We start from the raw sequence: 14,755 nt of genomic DNA on the forward strand, positions 1-14,755 counted from the left end.
AGTGTCATGTTGTCTAGGGAGCTGCACCGAGAATAATTGCTGTTACACAGCAGGTGAATTATCGAAATTACATTTTTTTTTCCATGTTTTGAATATTTTTTCTTCGCCTCGCTGTTAGGGCACTCCGTGTTTTCAAAGCCCAAAAATAGTCGCTGTCAGGGAGGACTACTGTTTTGTTGATGTCATCCGCCGCGGAGCTGCAGCGACCTTCAGTTTCTGTGCAAGACTAGAATAAACAAAAGACCGGTTTTCGTTTTCTTTTCTTTCTGACACTAGCGACGAGGATGGGACTCCTGTTGCCCTGTGTCCTGCTGGTATCCGCGTCCACATTCACGCTCGGGTTGGATTTCCATCAAGGATCCAAACCCGTCTCATACTCGGTTTTTGTGAAGCGTGCAAACATTGGAGAGAAAATCGCCAAGAGGTCTGTGCCTGGATGGCTTGGTGCCTCACCTAATCATCAGATTAAACGAAGAAGCGCCGAGCAGGGAGACTCCTGCGAAGCTCTAAAAGGATACGGCAGCAAGTTAGCAGACAACACCCACCATGTAAGTCAACCACTGAGGTCCTGTTACACTTAACACGGCTGACAATTAAATGATGATTCGCAGGTGCACGGATAGGCCTAATCAGCTGTTGTTTGTGTGTGTGTGTGTGTGTGTGTGTGCGCGCGCGCCCTGACGGGCTGTTTTCCATTCACCTGATGTCAGGGTGACTGCTGTGTGGTGGCTATAACGCTGCAGATTTAAGAGTTCTAGTTCAGGCTTTCCCCACACACTGGGCAAGCGATGTTCCTGCTTGTTTTTCAGCTATACCCACTGCTGTTTACCTGGATCAGGTGTGTTCAGTCAGTCAGAAGCTAGACGATGCAATTTGGAATGGGGGAGGCCGAACACACCTGATCCAGGTAATCAGCAGTGGGTGTTGCAGAGATTGTGTGAAAACAAGCAGGGTAGTGGCACTTCAGGAACAGGTTCGCTCACCCATACCCTACACCTTTCTGTGAGCTAAAAAAAAAAAAGCCCATAAGGATCATGTCTTCCTTTCTGTGGGAGATGTTGGGCATGATCTTTCTTTAATTTTTGATGGAGTAGTGAACTGTAACTCTCCTTATTTTCCCTCTTGTTCAAAGTGTTCATAAGCGTTACCCAACTGGTTACTTGTCATATTTCCGGTATAGTTCATCAATGTCTGTAACCTGTAGTATACATTTCTCAAGTATGCATACCCTGTAGTTGACAACCCCACTTGTCTCTGCCTGGCAGTGAGTGAAACTGCATGAATGTTGTCAGGGAAATCCATGTGACTGGCTGTGTGGTGGTTATTTAGTGATTAATAGCCATGTTTCTAGGGTGGTGAGAGCAGTTAACAAGCAGGCAGTCAGCAAGGAAACAGAGCCTACATGGTTAGTTTTTAGTTTCACTTACATTGTGGACAGAAAATAAGGTGGAATTTGGCCCCACCAGATATGTAATGGATTTCAGTTTTAAATAAAGAATTTAGCCTTGTAGAGAAAGCAACCAAACAAATACATCTAAAAATAAAATAATACATAATGTGATAAAATAACAAAAGTCTTCTGCTTAAAACAAACAGGAGGTTGACCTCAGGAGAGTCCTGTGCTGCTTATTTGCCTGGCTTTTCAATGCCATGTGATCCACTTTGCATTGCAGTCTTTGTGTTCTTGGCTTTGGTAGAGAAAATTCCAGGAGTCTCTGCTCCCTCCCTTCGAGGCTACTGATGCAGGTTTAGCAGGTAACGAAGCTGCTTACAGCTTGAGCAGCTGAAAGAGACCTGCCTTAAACAGTGTGTGAATGTCCATACAAATGAAGAATAATGAGTCACTGAATGTGGTTGAGGATTTACGACTTATGTCAGGTAGCAGGACTCGCTATTTATACAGTAAAAGTAAAAAAAAAAAAAAAAAAAAAGAAAGAAGAAAAAAGTTATTTGTATAAAAGTAGTTCCTGAGTGAAAATCTGATAACCTCAATTATAATATGGTGTTCAGTTGTTGTATGCAGACAGCGTTGCTGAGATAGTGGCATTAAGCCTCCTATTTGTTGAAACACCTTTTTGTTCTGATAAGTGGTTCTCCACTTTTAACACTTTGGCATCTTTGCTGGAGCACATGGTGAGGGGAAACATGGTGCCAGTGAAAGCAAAAAACACAGCTTGGAATTGTGAGGCCAGTTTTTTTTTTTTTTTCTTTTCCTTTTTGGCTCAAGTAAAATGGCTGTTGGTCTCATAATATTTAGACATACAACTCATATTTTTAATATATTTGTCTTTACTGTGAAAATGATTTTTTTTTTTCCTATATTTTGTAGTACATCTTCAACGATCTGAGTGGTTCGGTGTCACTGGCCTGGGTTGGAGATGGCACAGGGGTAAGTGGAAACACTCTTCTCCATTTCCATCTACCATATCTCTCATGCAGTGTTATTCTGTGAAATTAGTGGGACAAACTTGGTTTCCCAGTGAATATTGTAAAAATGAAAAAGATAGTTTGTCTGCTTATATTATGTAATGATCTTCTCTTATGTCAGGGTTTTGTGCATATTATTAAATCTTTGTTCCACTGAGTTCAAACTGAACCTTTCTTGGCAGGTCATCCTGGCCTTGACAACTTTTCAGGTGCCCTTCTTCATGATAAGGATTGGGCAGTCTAAACTCTATCGAAGGTAAGTCATTTGGCCTTCCTATTTTTTTTTTTTGTTTGTTTGTTTTTTTTCTTTAAAAAAAGAAAACGAAAAAAGTACATTGCTTGATTTGCAATTAATTTGGCTACCACCATTTTTTTTTTTTTTTTTTTTTTTTTTTTTTTTTTCAGCGAGAACTATGGGAAGACATTCCAGGATGTGACGAGCCTTATAAACAACACTTTCATCAGATCAGAATATGGCATTGCTATTAGCCCTGAGAACTCTGGGAAAGTAATGTCCTACCTATATTTACTTCATTTACACAGCAAAAGTTTTCACTACAATAATGTTTGCTTACAGTAAGGAACCTTTACATCCTATCATCTTATGTGGTTTCATCACTCCGGCTTGTTTCATCACTCCGGCTTGTAGGTGATCCTGACAGGTGACGTGTCCGGAGGTCACGGGTCTCGAATCTTTGTCTCAGATGGCTTTGGAAAGAGTTTCACACGCAGGGACCTGCCCTTCATCCCTATGATGCAGATTACCTACAACCCTGCAGATTCCAAGGTGCTGATGGTTGTCAGCACCAATGTAAGTAACGAAGGTTAAAGAGCTATGTGATCACTAATCAGTTTGAGTCCCAGTTAGCTTCACAGAGCAAGTAGCATAAAAATAATCCATATAAACTTGAGCATGTGGATATCTTAGATTAGTAGTAGTTTTAAGTCATCAATCATTATTAATTTAAGATGGTAAGCAACCTTTTAATGACCTTTAGTTAAACATTTAAGCACAGGCCATCACCTCACATCCTCACAGCAAGAAGACTTGTGTTAGTCAATCATTCTTTATGCATGCACAGAGTAGATTTATTACTCTTTGGTGCTCATGAGCAACTCTAACTTAGTAGTTTTTGTGTCATTTCAGATGAACTGAGCTAATTTAGGACATATTTTTCCATCCTCAGAATGAACTATGGCTGTCTGAAGATTTTGGTAGCAAGTGGAAAAATGTCCAAAAATTGGTGTGTCTGGTGAAATGGTAAGAGACAAGACAAACCTTTGTCAGGTGCCTATTGCACAAAAAGCAGTTAGTCACTGTCCACAATGGTCTGTATGTCAACGTATACTTACCAACCCCATTTCCATTTGCCTGCCGTACAGCAAAGCTTTCTAGTAGTGATACGCTGTTAGTCAGTTGTCCTTTTATTTAGTTTTAGTTTTTCCAACAAGCTAATTATTACATGTAATGGAAAACAGTGCTGTTACACCTGTCTTCACTGTGCATTATTGGCAATCCAAGCCAAATGACTTGTCCAAATGATTCTTTTTTGCTGATAGTTTGGAGATTTGTATTAAAGTGAATTAGCTTAAGACAAACATGTTCATAGACATGGTTTTTATAGTTTTTATTGTTACTGCACCTTTTGTAAAATAGCCAGTAGGCCCCACCTTCATAGCACTCCTGCAGTTTTAAAGGTACTTCCTGGTATGTGTCACCTAGCCTGAGTAATTCTATGTTCAAAGCAGTGTTCTTGAAACATAACTCTGTTACTATCCCAAAAGAAAATAGGTCATATTCAACCAGGGCAAGACTTTTTTGAAGTCAAACCGTAGCACTCAGATGTGCATATTTAGGAAGGGCATGGCTGTGTGCTGTTTAAAAAGCCGTGTCATGTGATATGTTTCTTTCATTGTGAAAGTAAGTACTGTATTGTAGAAAGAACTGGAGAATGACCTGATATTTTCCCTTGCTACAGGAATGCTCCCTAGCTTTTCCCATCCAAACTTTGTGTCACATCCTTATCGACAGAGCAGTTCATATCTTTTTTTTGCTTACAAATCATTGACTCTGCAGACTGCAATGTGTGTCTCGACTCTTCTGAAATTGCATTTTGATTTCAGGGGATTGAACAACACCATCTTTTTTACAGCCAGCCTCAATGGATCCTGCAGTAAGTCGTTCCCTCTCTGATCAAAACCTGAAATGAAAAATCAAACTACAGCCTCTAAAATCCTCATACAGTAAAGCCGATGCCTCAGATGGTTTGAATAAAAACATTATCGCTAATAATAAAAGTGTTGAAGTAGATTGTAAGTTCTTTTTTAAAGTTTAGTTTTGAAGCTAGTTTGAAATTGGGGCACGTAATAAAATGCCAACTTAGTATTTTCATTTTCAGGATTTTATTTTCTTCTTTTATTCCTTATTTGTTTTACTGTCATTTGTAAGTTGTGATTTTTTTTTTTTTTTTTTTTTGTCAGGTGAACGGGGAATGCTAGAACTGAGGAGAACAACAGACTTTGGTAAAACCGTGAAGACTGTTGCCAGCAAGATCTACTCTTTTGGCCTCGGTGGACGGTTCCTGTTTGCCTCTGTAATGACAGGGAAGGTCAGTTTACAAGAGGTGGAAAAATACTTCTGTAGACCTTGGTGTTTGTAAGAAAAAACCTTCAGTCTATTCAGTTTGAAAGTATAAATTCCAAGTGTAGGTTAAAAAATATTTTTCACTTTTCATTGGTGTATTTAAAATAAATATTCCTTCAAAAGACAAGTCATTGAACAAGTATCACAGGAGTAAATACAGAGAAGAACATTATTTTAATGGTCACAATCAAAGGGGAAATTGTCAGAAAGTAACCTATGTCATAGTGATATGCACATTTGTTTGTTCCTCAGTACTGACTGTATTTAACTATGAATAGTTTGCACGTATGAATGATTTCCTGAAACTGTTCTGACATTCAAACGGCATGGCTTTTTAGACACATATATTGTGCTTATCTATGCATGGCTGTGTTTCTTCCCCTTTGCCTGGTATTTAAAAAAAAAAAAAAAAAAAAAGTAAAATTTATTTGCATGAGGTAATCACACTCCCAGTCTTTTTCTTATCTCATACCATTTATTTTTCTTTCTCTCCTTCTCCTGCTTTTTTTTTTCTTCTTTCTTTCCCATATTTTTGTGCAGGGCACCCTGAGGGCGATCCATGTGTCAGTGGATCACGGTGACACGTGGAACATGGCCCAGCTGCCACCTGTTGGTCACGAGCAGTTCTACTCCATCCTGGCAGCAAATGATGAAATGGTCTTCATGCATGTTGACGAACCAGGAGGTCGGTCCATAAATCCACTTGATACGTTACCGCATTGCAGGTTTTATAGTTCTAAGATTCAACAGTGTGAACATTAAGCTGACATTGAAATTTGACACGTTTTAAACTTTTTGGATTTTGTTTTAATTATTTAATCTGCATATGCTTTTTTGCAGTGCACATTTTGACTTGTTCTAGTTTTTTTTTTTTTTTTTTAATGGTTTTGTCTAGGTTTATTTTCATTTAAGAAAAGTCCAGGCCTTTTCTCTAAGGTTAGTGCAGTCTTTTGGCTGAGGAGGTTCATGCCCCTTTTGGAAAGCTTTCCCAGAGGAGTGGAGGCTGTTGAAGCAGCATTTTAATGCCTGTGGTTTTGGAATAGCATATTCAGCTATCACATATGGGTGTAAGGTGTTATGTTGACACGTCTGCGTATTTTTGGCCATGCCATGAACTTTCACAATATAAGCTCACTAAGCTCCTCAGTACATTATTTCATACCACCAGCTCTGAAGCCCTGCATCTGAAATTTACCTGCATTATGTGTGAATTTGTGGGGTCTTTTCTTTGTCCACAGACACAGGATTTGGTACAATTTATGTATCAGATGACCGGGGAACTGTATACTCCAAGTCACTGGAGCGCCACCTTTACACCACCACGGGGGGCGATACAGACTTCACTAATGTCACCTCCCTACGGGGAGTTTTCATCACCAGTGTCCTGGCTGAAGGTAGTTCTGTCATTTGCCTTTGCTAAGATAAAGGAACAGCAACATATGCCTGTACTCAAATTTCCCTCGACCCACGCACACGTTTGACTTCTCCATTACACACCAAAGGGAGGGTGTTGAGTAAATATTTAAATAGTTGTTTGTTTTAAAAGAGCTGCCTGTGCAAAGCTGCTGGCTAACGTTTAATCAGAAATGACTCTCATAACCAGCCAAATTTCAACTTGGGTCTACTGTCTCTGTTTTTTCTGTTAAACTCTTGTCTTTCTTGTTATATTGTAATCTATGTTTTCTTACCCCAGCTCTTCCACCTGATAATTCTGTACTTGCACTGTACTTCCAGCTTACCTGTTTGTTTGTATTTTTGGAGTAGCCAGATTTAAGCTTTCCTTGCATTGTTTTGGGGCAGGGCTGTCAAATACATTTATGGCCTTGCATTGTTGTTTTAGATAAGTCGGTGCAAAGTGTGGTGTCCTTCGATCAGGGAGGGGAATGGGTTCCTTTGAGAAAACCTGCCAACAGCAAGTGCGATGCTACAGCCAAGGACCCAAACAAGGTAAAAAAAGAAAAGGGAACTGGTGTGTCTGAAGAGAGAAAACAAAGATAAAAAAGTTAACTGGTCTTGATGAAAATTTACTTTCTGCTGTAGTTTTGTAAGATACAGTTCCAGATTGTGTTGTTGTATGATGATTTAAGGTATGGATTCCATGAAGGTCAAATGCAGTATATGTATCATGGTAATATTGGTCATTTTTCATCTTCAGTCAGTGATTTTTGATGGTGTTGGTACTATAAACAGCCAGATACTAAAATACTAAATCATGCTTGTGCTTACGCCTACAGTGCAGTCTCCACATCCACGCAGCCTACAGTACTGCTATGAAGCTGAATGTTCCCATGCTGCCTCTGTCTGAACCAAATGCTGTTGGCCTTATCTTAGCTCATGGTAATTATAAGTTCATGCGAACTTTCACAAATATTTTAGTATTGGGTGAAATAGTCTGGAAATTATTTATCTGGACAAACAACTTCTTTTTTTTTTTTTTTTTTGCGGTCTTTATATTTTTTCAGGGAGTGTTGGTGATGCTATCTCAGTCATGAGGCCTGATGTGTATGTGTCTGATGATGGTGGGTACACCTGGATTAAAGCTCTCAGTGGACCCCATCACTATGCCATTCTGGACTCTGGGGGGTTGTTGGTGGCTGTAGAGCACAGCCCCAATCAAGCTGTCAACCAGATCAAGTGAGTGAAAGGAAACTGCGGAGTTTGACTTGCATTAGCTGATGATGGGAGTAGTTTGTCCTCTATACATCTTCTGAATAAAATATTATCTCACTGTATTCTATTATTTTATTTATTTATTTTCTGAGGTCCAACCTTTACGACAGCGCCAAAGCTTGTTTTTTTTTTTTTTCTAATGCAAAATGGTAAAATATTTTATACTCTCTTTACATAATAGTAATTCAGATATTGTATGTTATTCTCTCACATTTTGTTGCTTTACTTTAAAGCTCCATTATGCTGATGTTTTTGCATTCTTCAATGACCCGGCAGGTTTTCTACTGATGAAGGACAGTGCTGGGGTGTGTACAACTTCACTGACGACCCCATCTACTTTACTGGGCTGGCATCGGAGCCGGGAGCTCGTTCCATGAATGTCAGCATCTGGGGCTACAGGGATTCCCTCATCAACGAGTACTGGATCTCTATCACCATTGACTTCCGGGATCTTCTCACTAGAGACTGTGAGTGGCACAAAAAAAATCTTTTTTAAATATGAAAAACTTAGATAAACTTAGAGATATTTTGTGGGGTTTTTTGTGATTATATAAAAAGGCAAAATTCAAAATGCTGATGCTTTTAGGTGAAGACAAGGACTATGTGCAGTGGTTGGCCCACTCTAATGACATCAGTGACCCTAATGATGGATGCATACTGGGCTACAAAGAAAAGTTCCTGCGTCTCAGAAAGGACTCTGTTTGCTGGAACGGACGAGACTACCAGGTCACCACCCAGCCAACCACTTGTCTGTGCACCCTGGATGACTTCCTGTGGTAAGGTGGCACACTCAAAAAAAAAAAAAAAAAAAAAAAAAAAAAATTCAGCCTCATGAGATAAACATATTTTTGGTGACTGATAACAAAGAAATGTTTTTATTGATTAAAATAATTTTGAAAATTACTATGGCTAATTCAAATATGATTTATAATCAGTTCATGGAGATCATTCCAAGATGTGTACTTGATGATGGATGCAGGTTGAAATGTAAGACACAGTAACCTGAAAAAAAAGTCCACATCAGAGATGCCACACTGGTACTGAATAGCAGTATAAAAGTATCCCAAAGTGAAAATCCATTGTGGCTTCAGACACAACTCAAATTCTGAGCCGCACAACTGGTAATTTGCAGTAACAAGAGTAGATTTTGGGTTTTTCTTCCACTCTGTCACAGTGATTTTGGATACTACCGTCAGGAGAACAGCTCAGTGTGTGTGGAGCAGCCGGACCTGGAAGGCAAGGTGCTGGAATTTTGTCTGCACGGCAAAGAGGAGCAACTGCAGACTACTGGGTAAGGATCCAGTTTCAGTCAAACAGATAAAACGTTCATTTAGCAATATTTTATAATTTAGATTCTTTTTCATCATCAATCTTCATTGAGTGTTAAAACCCAACATGTGCATCTGGTCCACAGCTATAGGAAAATCCCTGGAGATAAATGTAAGGGAGGAGCGATGCCTGAGCGTAAAGAGATCGACCTCAGTAAGAGGTGTGTGAGTGACCTGGTCAGCCCCGAACTTGTGGTCAGTACCTCTGCCTATAACGACTTCATGAAAATTAATAAATTTAGTTGTACTATATATTCATCTACAGTGTGTCTGTCTTCCTGTGCTACCTTTTTCTGACTTTTTTCTTCTGCTGGTATTTTTACAGGTGGAAAGTCACTCCTCCAAGTCCATACCCATTGTGCTATCAGTCATTATCATCATGCTGCTGAGCGTTACAGCAAGTGTCATCTTTGTCAAGAAATACGTCTGTGGTGGCAGGTTAGTGTACCTTTCTGACCATAAATCATCGAGGAGAGAAACTGCATCTGTTTCGTTGTGTTTTCTATATTTTTCAAGGAATTGAAGTAACCAGACAGTATTTTGAATGTGTTCTACAGGTTCTTGGTTCACAGGTACTCTGTGCTGCAGCAGCATGTTGAGGACAATGCTGTCGATGGGATGGACGACCCTCTCGAGACCAACCACACCCAAAACGGCAAGATAGAGTTTCATGACGACTCAGATGAGGTACAGTGGATATCTTTTCCCCTCAAACACATGGAAAAACGAAACCTGGCTAAAACCTGGGCTCTTGTTTTGCAGTGAAACCAATGGGATAACTGTGTATCTCTCTAAAACGTGCAGCTTGTCATATAGAAATTAGTTGGAATTAGGAAGGTGGGAGAGGACAGTCATGTTTGTCTATGTGCTGTTTGTCCCTGTCGGTTTTGCAGAAGTGAAAGTGTTTCATTTTAAAGGTGACTTAAATAGTTGTAGTCTTTTTTTTATTTTTTTTTTTTATTTTTAAATCAGTGTGTGATTTTACTTTGCTGTAAAACACTTATGACAGAAATGTGACTTGGGACCACAGCTAGATCACTTGAGTAAAGAGTATGTAAATATAACCATAATGGTTTCTTGTTTGCCCACCTGTGTTGGTTTTGACTATACTGCTATACTTTTTTTCTCCTTCTCTTTTTTTTTTTTTTTTTGCACAGGACCTGCTTGAATAGCAGGCACAACCTGTCATGCAACTGAGTAACAGGTTTCCAGTCCACGCCGCGGCCGACTGCTATTCCTGCCACTCTTTTGTCTCCTGCTACTTTCCTTTCACCTTCTAGTACGAGCTTCGGTCTCAGCTATCAGATAAAGAGTCTGCCACTCTTCTGTCATCTATGAAGAATAATGAATGTACAAAGGCTTCCTGGGACTAATACACAGCTGAGAACTAAGAAGGAAGTCTTAGTGTTTGTCAGTTATTCATCCAATTGATCCAGTTTCCAGGTTATTTATTTTAGGTAATGAAGAACTGATGCAGTAGTTTGAACTGCTTACAGAGCCAGAATAATGGGGTTTGGAGTAAAGCTAGTTGTGAAAGATCCACCACCACTGCATTACAGGAAGTGAGCCTGCAAATACTGCTTGCCTCCGTGAAAGATCTGTGTCCCTTTTCTCATGCACTTGTACATAAATCTTTTTTTGTCTTTGCCATTTTGGAAATGTTATTAATTTGGAAGGTTGCTGCTGTTAACAACTCTCACACTAGTTTTAATCCCTACTTTATTTAAAGTATTTATTCGTCAAAAAGTGTACCCCCCCGATGGTCAAGAGTATGTAAATTTTAAGTTTTCAGGTTTTCTTGGCACACATTTGTGAAACCCCTTTTTGTAGTCTGCGCTTGAAATACAAGCCTGAGCTACTTTGGTACTCCACGGCAATGAGATCCATGGTCAGAATAAAAAGGCATGTTGAGGTTTCCATTTGCAATAGATTTGATACACATAACATGTTTAGCTTTAGTATATTGCCCATGCACACTCAGCGATCTTATTGGGGATGTTTTTGTTGTAAGGAAACATTGTGCAACAATGTATAGGCTGATTAAGTGTGTCTGTTTCAAGACAGGGCTATTTCAAAAACTAATGTCTGCAGTTCTAACTGCTTAAAGCACAAAGTCCTTTATGAGTTTGTACTAAATATGTACCAACAAATTTTTAACAAATTGCAAGTTGTGATTCAAAGGTGTTCAGAATGTCAGAAACAATTATATTTTGATAGTAAATATCTACAAATATTTTTACAACACATTCAGATAACCCAACACATTTGTATCATTTGCTGATAGAAACACAGGAGCGAAGTAAAAAATAAAAAATGTTGTAAATGTTGTATAGTAGTAACACTGTAAACTATGAGAAGAATTAGTCACTGTAATTAATTAGACATTGTAGAAGCTGCAACACAGTGAAATTGATTTTTTTTTTCTTTTTTTTTTTTGTATCTACATAACAGCTTCCCGTCTGTGTCTTGAATTGAACCGATGTTTTTATTTTTAATTCTGATATCATTGTCATTTGGATGCTACACTGGGTTAGTGTGTCTCAGTAGGTCTGTCCTGTCTTCACATCAAATCTTGTTTTTGTTTTTTTTTTTTCTTTCTTTTGAACATTTGTTGCACAATCATTTGGTCTGTCTTGTATTAATTGTTTTCATATAAATTTTATTTATTTGTGACTAGCATGTTCAGAATGCAGTAAATTAGATGTGGTTATACAAGTGCCTGGTGCAAGAATTTGTGTCCCAGTGTGTGGCCAGTGTCTATTTACTGATAATCAACTTCTATGTGACCGGTTTCCCCCAGTATGTCAGTGAGACCCCTCAGCTACACTCTGGCTAAAATGGATCCTTGGGCAGTAAAGAATATGTCTGTTTAATATGAGCTCCCTTTAAGCTGCATGTTATCTTTCAATAATATTTCACCTTACAGAGCATTGTAAAGATAAAATAGTCTGCAATAACCTGGTTAGTCTCTATCTCACGTCTTGGCATGAGACAAAATTCTGGCTGTGATAGTTTGACATAAGAGTCAATAAAAAAGCACATGGGTAAAGGGTTATGTTATACACTGGAAGAGTTCTTATTACATTAAAACATTTTTTCTTACACTTTAAAAGTTCTGTATAAATGAATAAGTCATCGTGGTTGTTCTGTAAATACAAGTCACATCTTTGTATCTGATGTTTCTCTCGTCTATATATTTGAAGCAATTTTCTTTGGCTTTCCCAATAAATTCATATGTTCCTCTATTTTTATCACCCACTCATTACTGACAGCGGTGACAAAAACATGAGCCCGGAAAGTCCATATATAATTTTTTATATTGCAGCCTATCGTAACATTTTCACACACCGAGTTTGTAAAATGGCTACTGCAATTATTCATCAGGTGCAAAAAAAATAATTTGATCTGTGTCCTTTATCTGATTACACCACAGCTGCATGGTTACAGGTTGTACATCTTTAGTCCCGTATCTATTTTTTAATTGGACTTTTATTCAGACCAAATGGGGGATTATAAATTAAATATAACAAAAATAAATGAAATATTTAATATTGAAATATTTATTTGTTAAACATGTTAATTTTCTGAATTTGCCCACTTACAGTCTACACACACACACACACACACAACAATCCGCTTGGGAAAATCTTTGAGATTCCTCAGATTCTATACAAAAAATTGCCCTCAGTGTCAAAGAAGTCATTCCCAACTTGCACCGGGAGAGAGGGACGTTCCATTTCCATAAACCGTTCTAGTTCTTCTTCTGTCAACACCTGCCCATCCCAACTCTCTTCCTCTTCATCCTCCTCCGGTGTAGGATATGTGTTAGCAGTACTGCCTTCTCCTGTTGCTCTTGTCAGGGTGGCATCTTTACTGATACCAGCTTTGAACTGCGTGGGCAAAACAGTGACGGGGGAAGGACTCTTGGCCAGGGATCCTGAGCCCTCTCCTCGAATCATCAGGGTCTTGTCTGCCACGGGGACCAAAGCATCTTCTTTGCTTCCAGGTGAGAGTGCTGCTGGTGTGCGATTCCCTTGCAGCTTCAGCCTGTCCTGCCCTGTCCTAGCACCCGAAAGCAGCCCCTGCTGATTCAGTTCGGCCATTACTTTAGCATCCTGCTTGACTTTTCTGGCAGGGCCAGGGACAAACTGGCTCCTGAGGACTCTCAGGATCACATCTGGGGTGACGGAGAAACCCTGAGCCAGACGCTCTACTGTCCAATCCTCTGGTTGCTCTTGCTTCAGGTATCTAAAAATTGAGTGACATTCCATTTTAAAGCCATTTATAAGTGAATGGTCCTTTTTTTAGTCCAGTGGTGGAATTGAGATAACCTAGCTTCTCACCTGATCTGCTCAATAGCATCCCAGGTAAGCTTCCTCGGTGGGGCTCCTGGTGGAGTCATCTGCCTCCTCAGTATGTGAAATTTCACCCTCCTCTGCCTCTTCCTCTCTTCACTGAAATACATAAGAGAAATTGTCACAGACAGCCGATAGAAAGATGTATGCCTTGTGGAATAACAGTTTATCGCTCCTGCATACTCTTACTCAATAAAAGCCTGGAGTTTGTCATCTACATCCTCCAGTTCTTCATCAGACATATCATCGCTGTGTCTCGCAGCTCTGTTTGGTTTTCTGTCTCGGTGCACATGGTTCTGACCCATCCATGCCCCGCTGGTACCTCTGCTGGAGAATCGACAGCTGTGAGTAGAAGGTAAGGGGCTCCCAAACAGAGCACCAAGCCTGGAGAGCACCCAGAGAGGTCGGGCCATACTCACAAACCTGAATCCTCTCTTTCTGCCACTTTCTTTAGCTTACTATGCAAATAGGACATGAGTCCTCTTCGTCTTCTTCGTCTTCTTCGTTTTCTTCTTGTGCCAGTTTAGGCGCCTCAAGGCGTATTACTGCCCTCTGCAGGATCTTTTAGGATTATGACTTTCATACTTTTGTAAACAAAGACTCACAAAATAAATAAAACCCAGATAAATAAAAAAGATGTTGGTTCTCATCTGGGTCAAATAAAGAAAACAGAAAATAACGAGATTCCTAGTTCTGACAGTCTTTAGTAGAATTTATCCCTTTCAAACTTATACTTATTATATTGCAGGAAAACATGCTTAACAGTTTCAGGGTTGCCACATTGACACAACCCAGAGGGATGTTTTTTCAGTCAGGTACAAACCGATCCAACCCACAGTGAAACACATCTTAGTCTAGTTAATCTGAACAACAAATTAATAGAGTCGGCAGATGGAAATGAATAATAAAGAATAATAATAGTTAAAAGGTACTCTAAAGCGTGTTTTGATTTTAATGAATCAAAAGCTGGAATAGTGTGTTAATAACAAACGATCATATAATAATGTTAAACCTATTTTAAACGAGACTTAGGTAATAATAAGATATTGAAGGACATACAGAGAGATCGAAATGTTTATCTCTTTTCTTAGTGTCACAGAGCATGCAACATAATCAAAAAGAAGAAGCATTATAAAATAAAGTCAAATAAGAAAATGGAACAATAAAATAGGAATCAGAGTAAGAAAAATAAGATATATATACACATATATAAGTCAACCTATGTATAAACTGAGTGAAAATATATGTCCAGTCTTGCTTATAGTACAAATACATCAGTAGAATATATGAGGATGAATGTAAACAAAAAGGCATTGAACGGTGCAAAGTTG

General features: G+C 39.1%; 2 protein-coding genes across 3 annotated transcripts; one reads left to right on the forward strand and one right to left on the reverse strand.

Moving 5' to 3' along the window:
- Positions 1 to 12,314, forward strand: sort1b (sortilin 1b). The gene is made up of 20 exons (XM_026331866.1): positions 1 to 548; positions 2,330 to 2,389; positions 2,610 to 2,683; positions 2,833 to 2,935; positions 3,077 to 3,238; positions 3,615 to 3,688; positions 4,552 to 4,601; positions 4,909 to 5,036; positions 5,612 to 5,756; positions 6,310 to 6,465; positions 6,912 to 7,018; positions 7,306 to 7,408; positions 7,534 to 7,705; positions 8,018 to 8,208; positions 8,328 to 8,517; positions 8,916 to 9,032; positions 9,156 to 9,264; positions 9,395 to 9,507; positions 9,627 to 9,756; positions 10,227 to 12,314. The coding sequence occupies exons 1-20, from the start codon at positions 285 to 287 to the stop codon at positions 10,239 to 10,241; spliced, it is 2,463 nt and encodes an 820-aa protein (XP_026187651.1). The 5' UTR covers positions 1 to 284; the 3' UTR covers positions 10,242 to 12,314.
- A 299-nt stretch (positions 12,315 to 12,613) lies between these two features.
- Positions 12,614 to 13,923, reverse strand: ngrn (neugrin, neurite outgrowth associated). Of its 2 annotated transcripts, XM_026331868.1 has the most exons (4): positions 13,884 to 13,903; positions 13,614 to 13,748; positions 13,413 to 13,523; positions 12,614 to 13,317 (listed from the first exon to the last, which is right to left on the reverse strand). In XM_026331868.1, exons 2-4 carry the CDS (start codon positions 13,727 to 13,729, stop codon positions 12,729 to 12,731), a joined length of 816 nt encoding a protein of 271 aa, XP_026187653.1. In that variant the 5' UTR covers positions 13,730 to 13,748; positions 13,884 to 13,903; the 3' UTR covers positions 12,614 to 12,728. The 2 variants fall into 2 exon arrangements, with proteins under 2 accessions (XP_026187653.1, XP_026187652.1); XM_026331867.1 differs by having other exon boundaries at positions 13,614 to 13,923.
- Between the last annotated feature and the right edge of the window lie 832 nt (positions 13,924 to 14,755).

This window comes from Mastacembelus armatus, chromosome 7 (genome assembly GCF_900324485.2).
Source record: "Mastacembelus armatus chromosome 7, fMasArm1.2, whole genome shotgun sequence".
Lineage (NCBI taxonomy): Eukaryota > Metazoa > Chordata > Actinopteri > Synbranchiformes > Mastacembelidae > Mastacembelus > Mastacembelus armatus.

Coding starts and splice junctions, on each gene's coding strand:
- sort1b (XM_026331866.1), top strand. CDS start 285: ATGGGACTCCTGTTGCCCTGTGTCCTGCTGGTATCCGCGTCCACATTC. Junction 3,239..3,614: donor TGATGGTTGTCAGCACCAAT/GTAAGTAACGAA, acceptor TTCCATCCTCAG/AATGAACTATGGCTGTCTGA. Junction 9,265..9,394: donor TGGTCAGCCCCGAACTTGTG/GTCAGTACCTCT, acceptor GTATTTTTACAG/GTGGAAAGTCACTCCTCCAA.
- ngrn (XM_026331867.1), bottom strand. CDS start 13,837: ATGGCCCGACCTCTCTGGGTGCTCTCCAGGCTTGGTGCTCTGTTTGGG. Junction 13,524..13,613: donor AAACTCCAGGCTTTTATTGA/GTAAGAGTATGC, acceptor TATGTATTTCAG/TGAAGAGAGGAAGAGGCAGA. Junction 13,318..13,412: donor GATGCTATTGAGCAGATCAG/GTGAGAAGCTAG, acceptor CTCAATTTTTAG/ATACCTGAAGCAAGAGCAAC.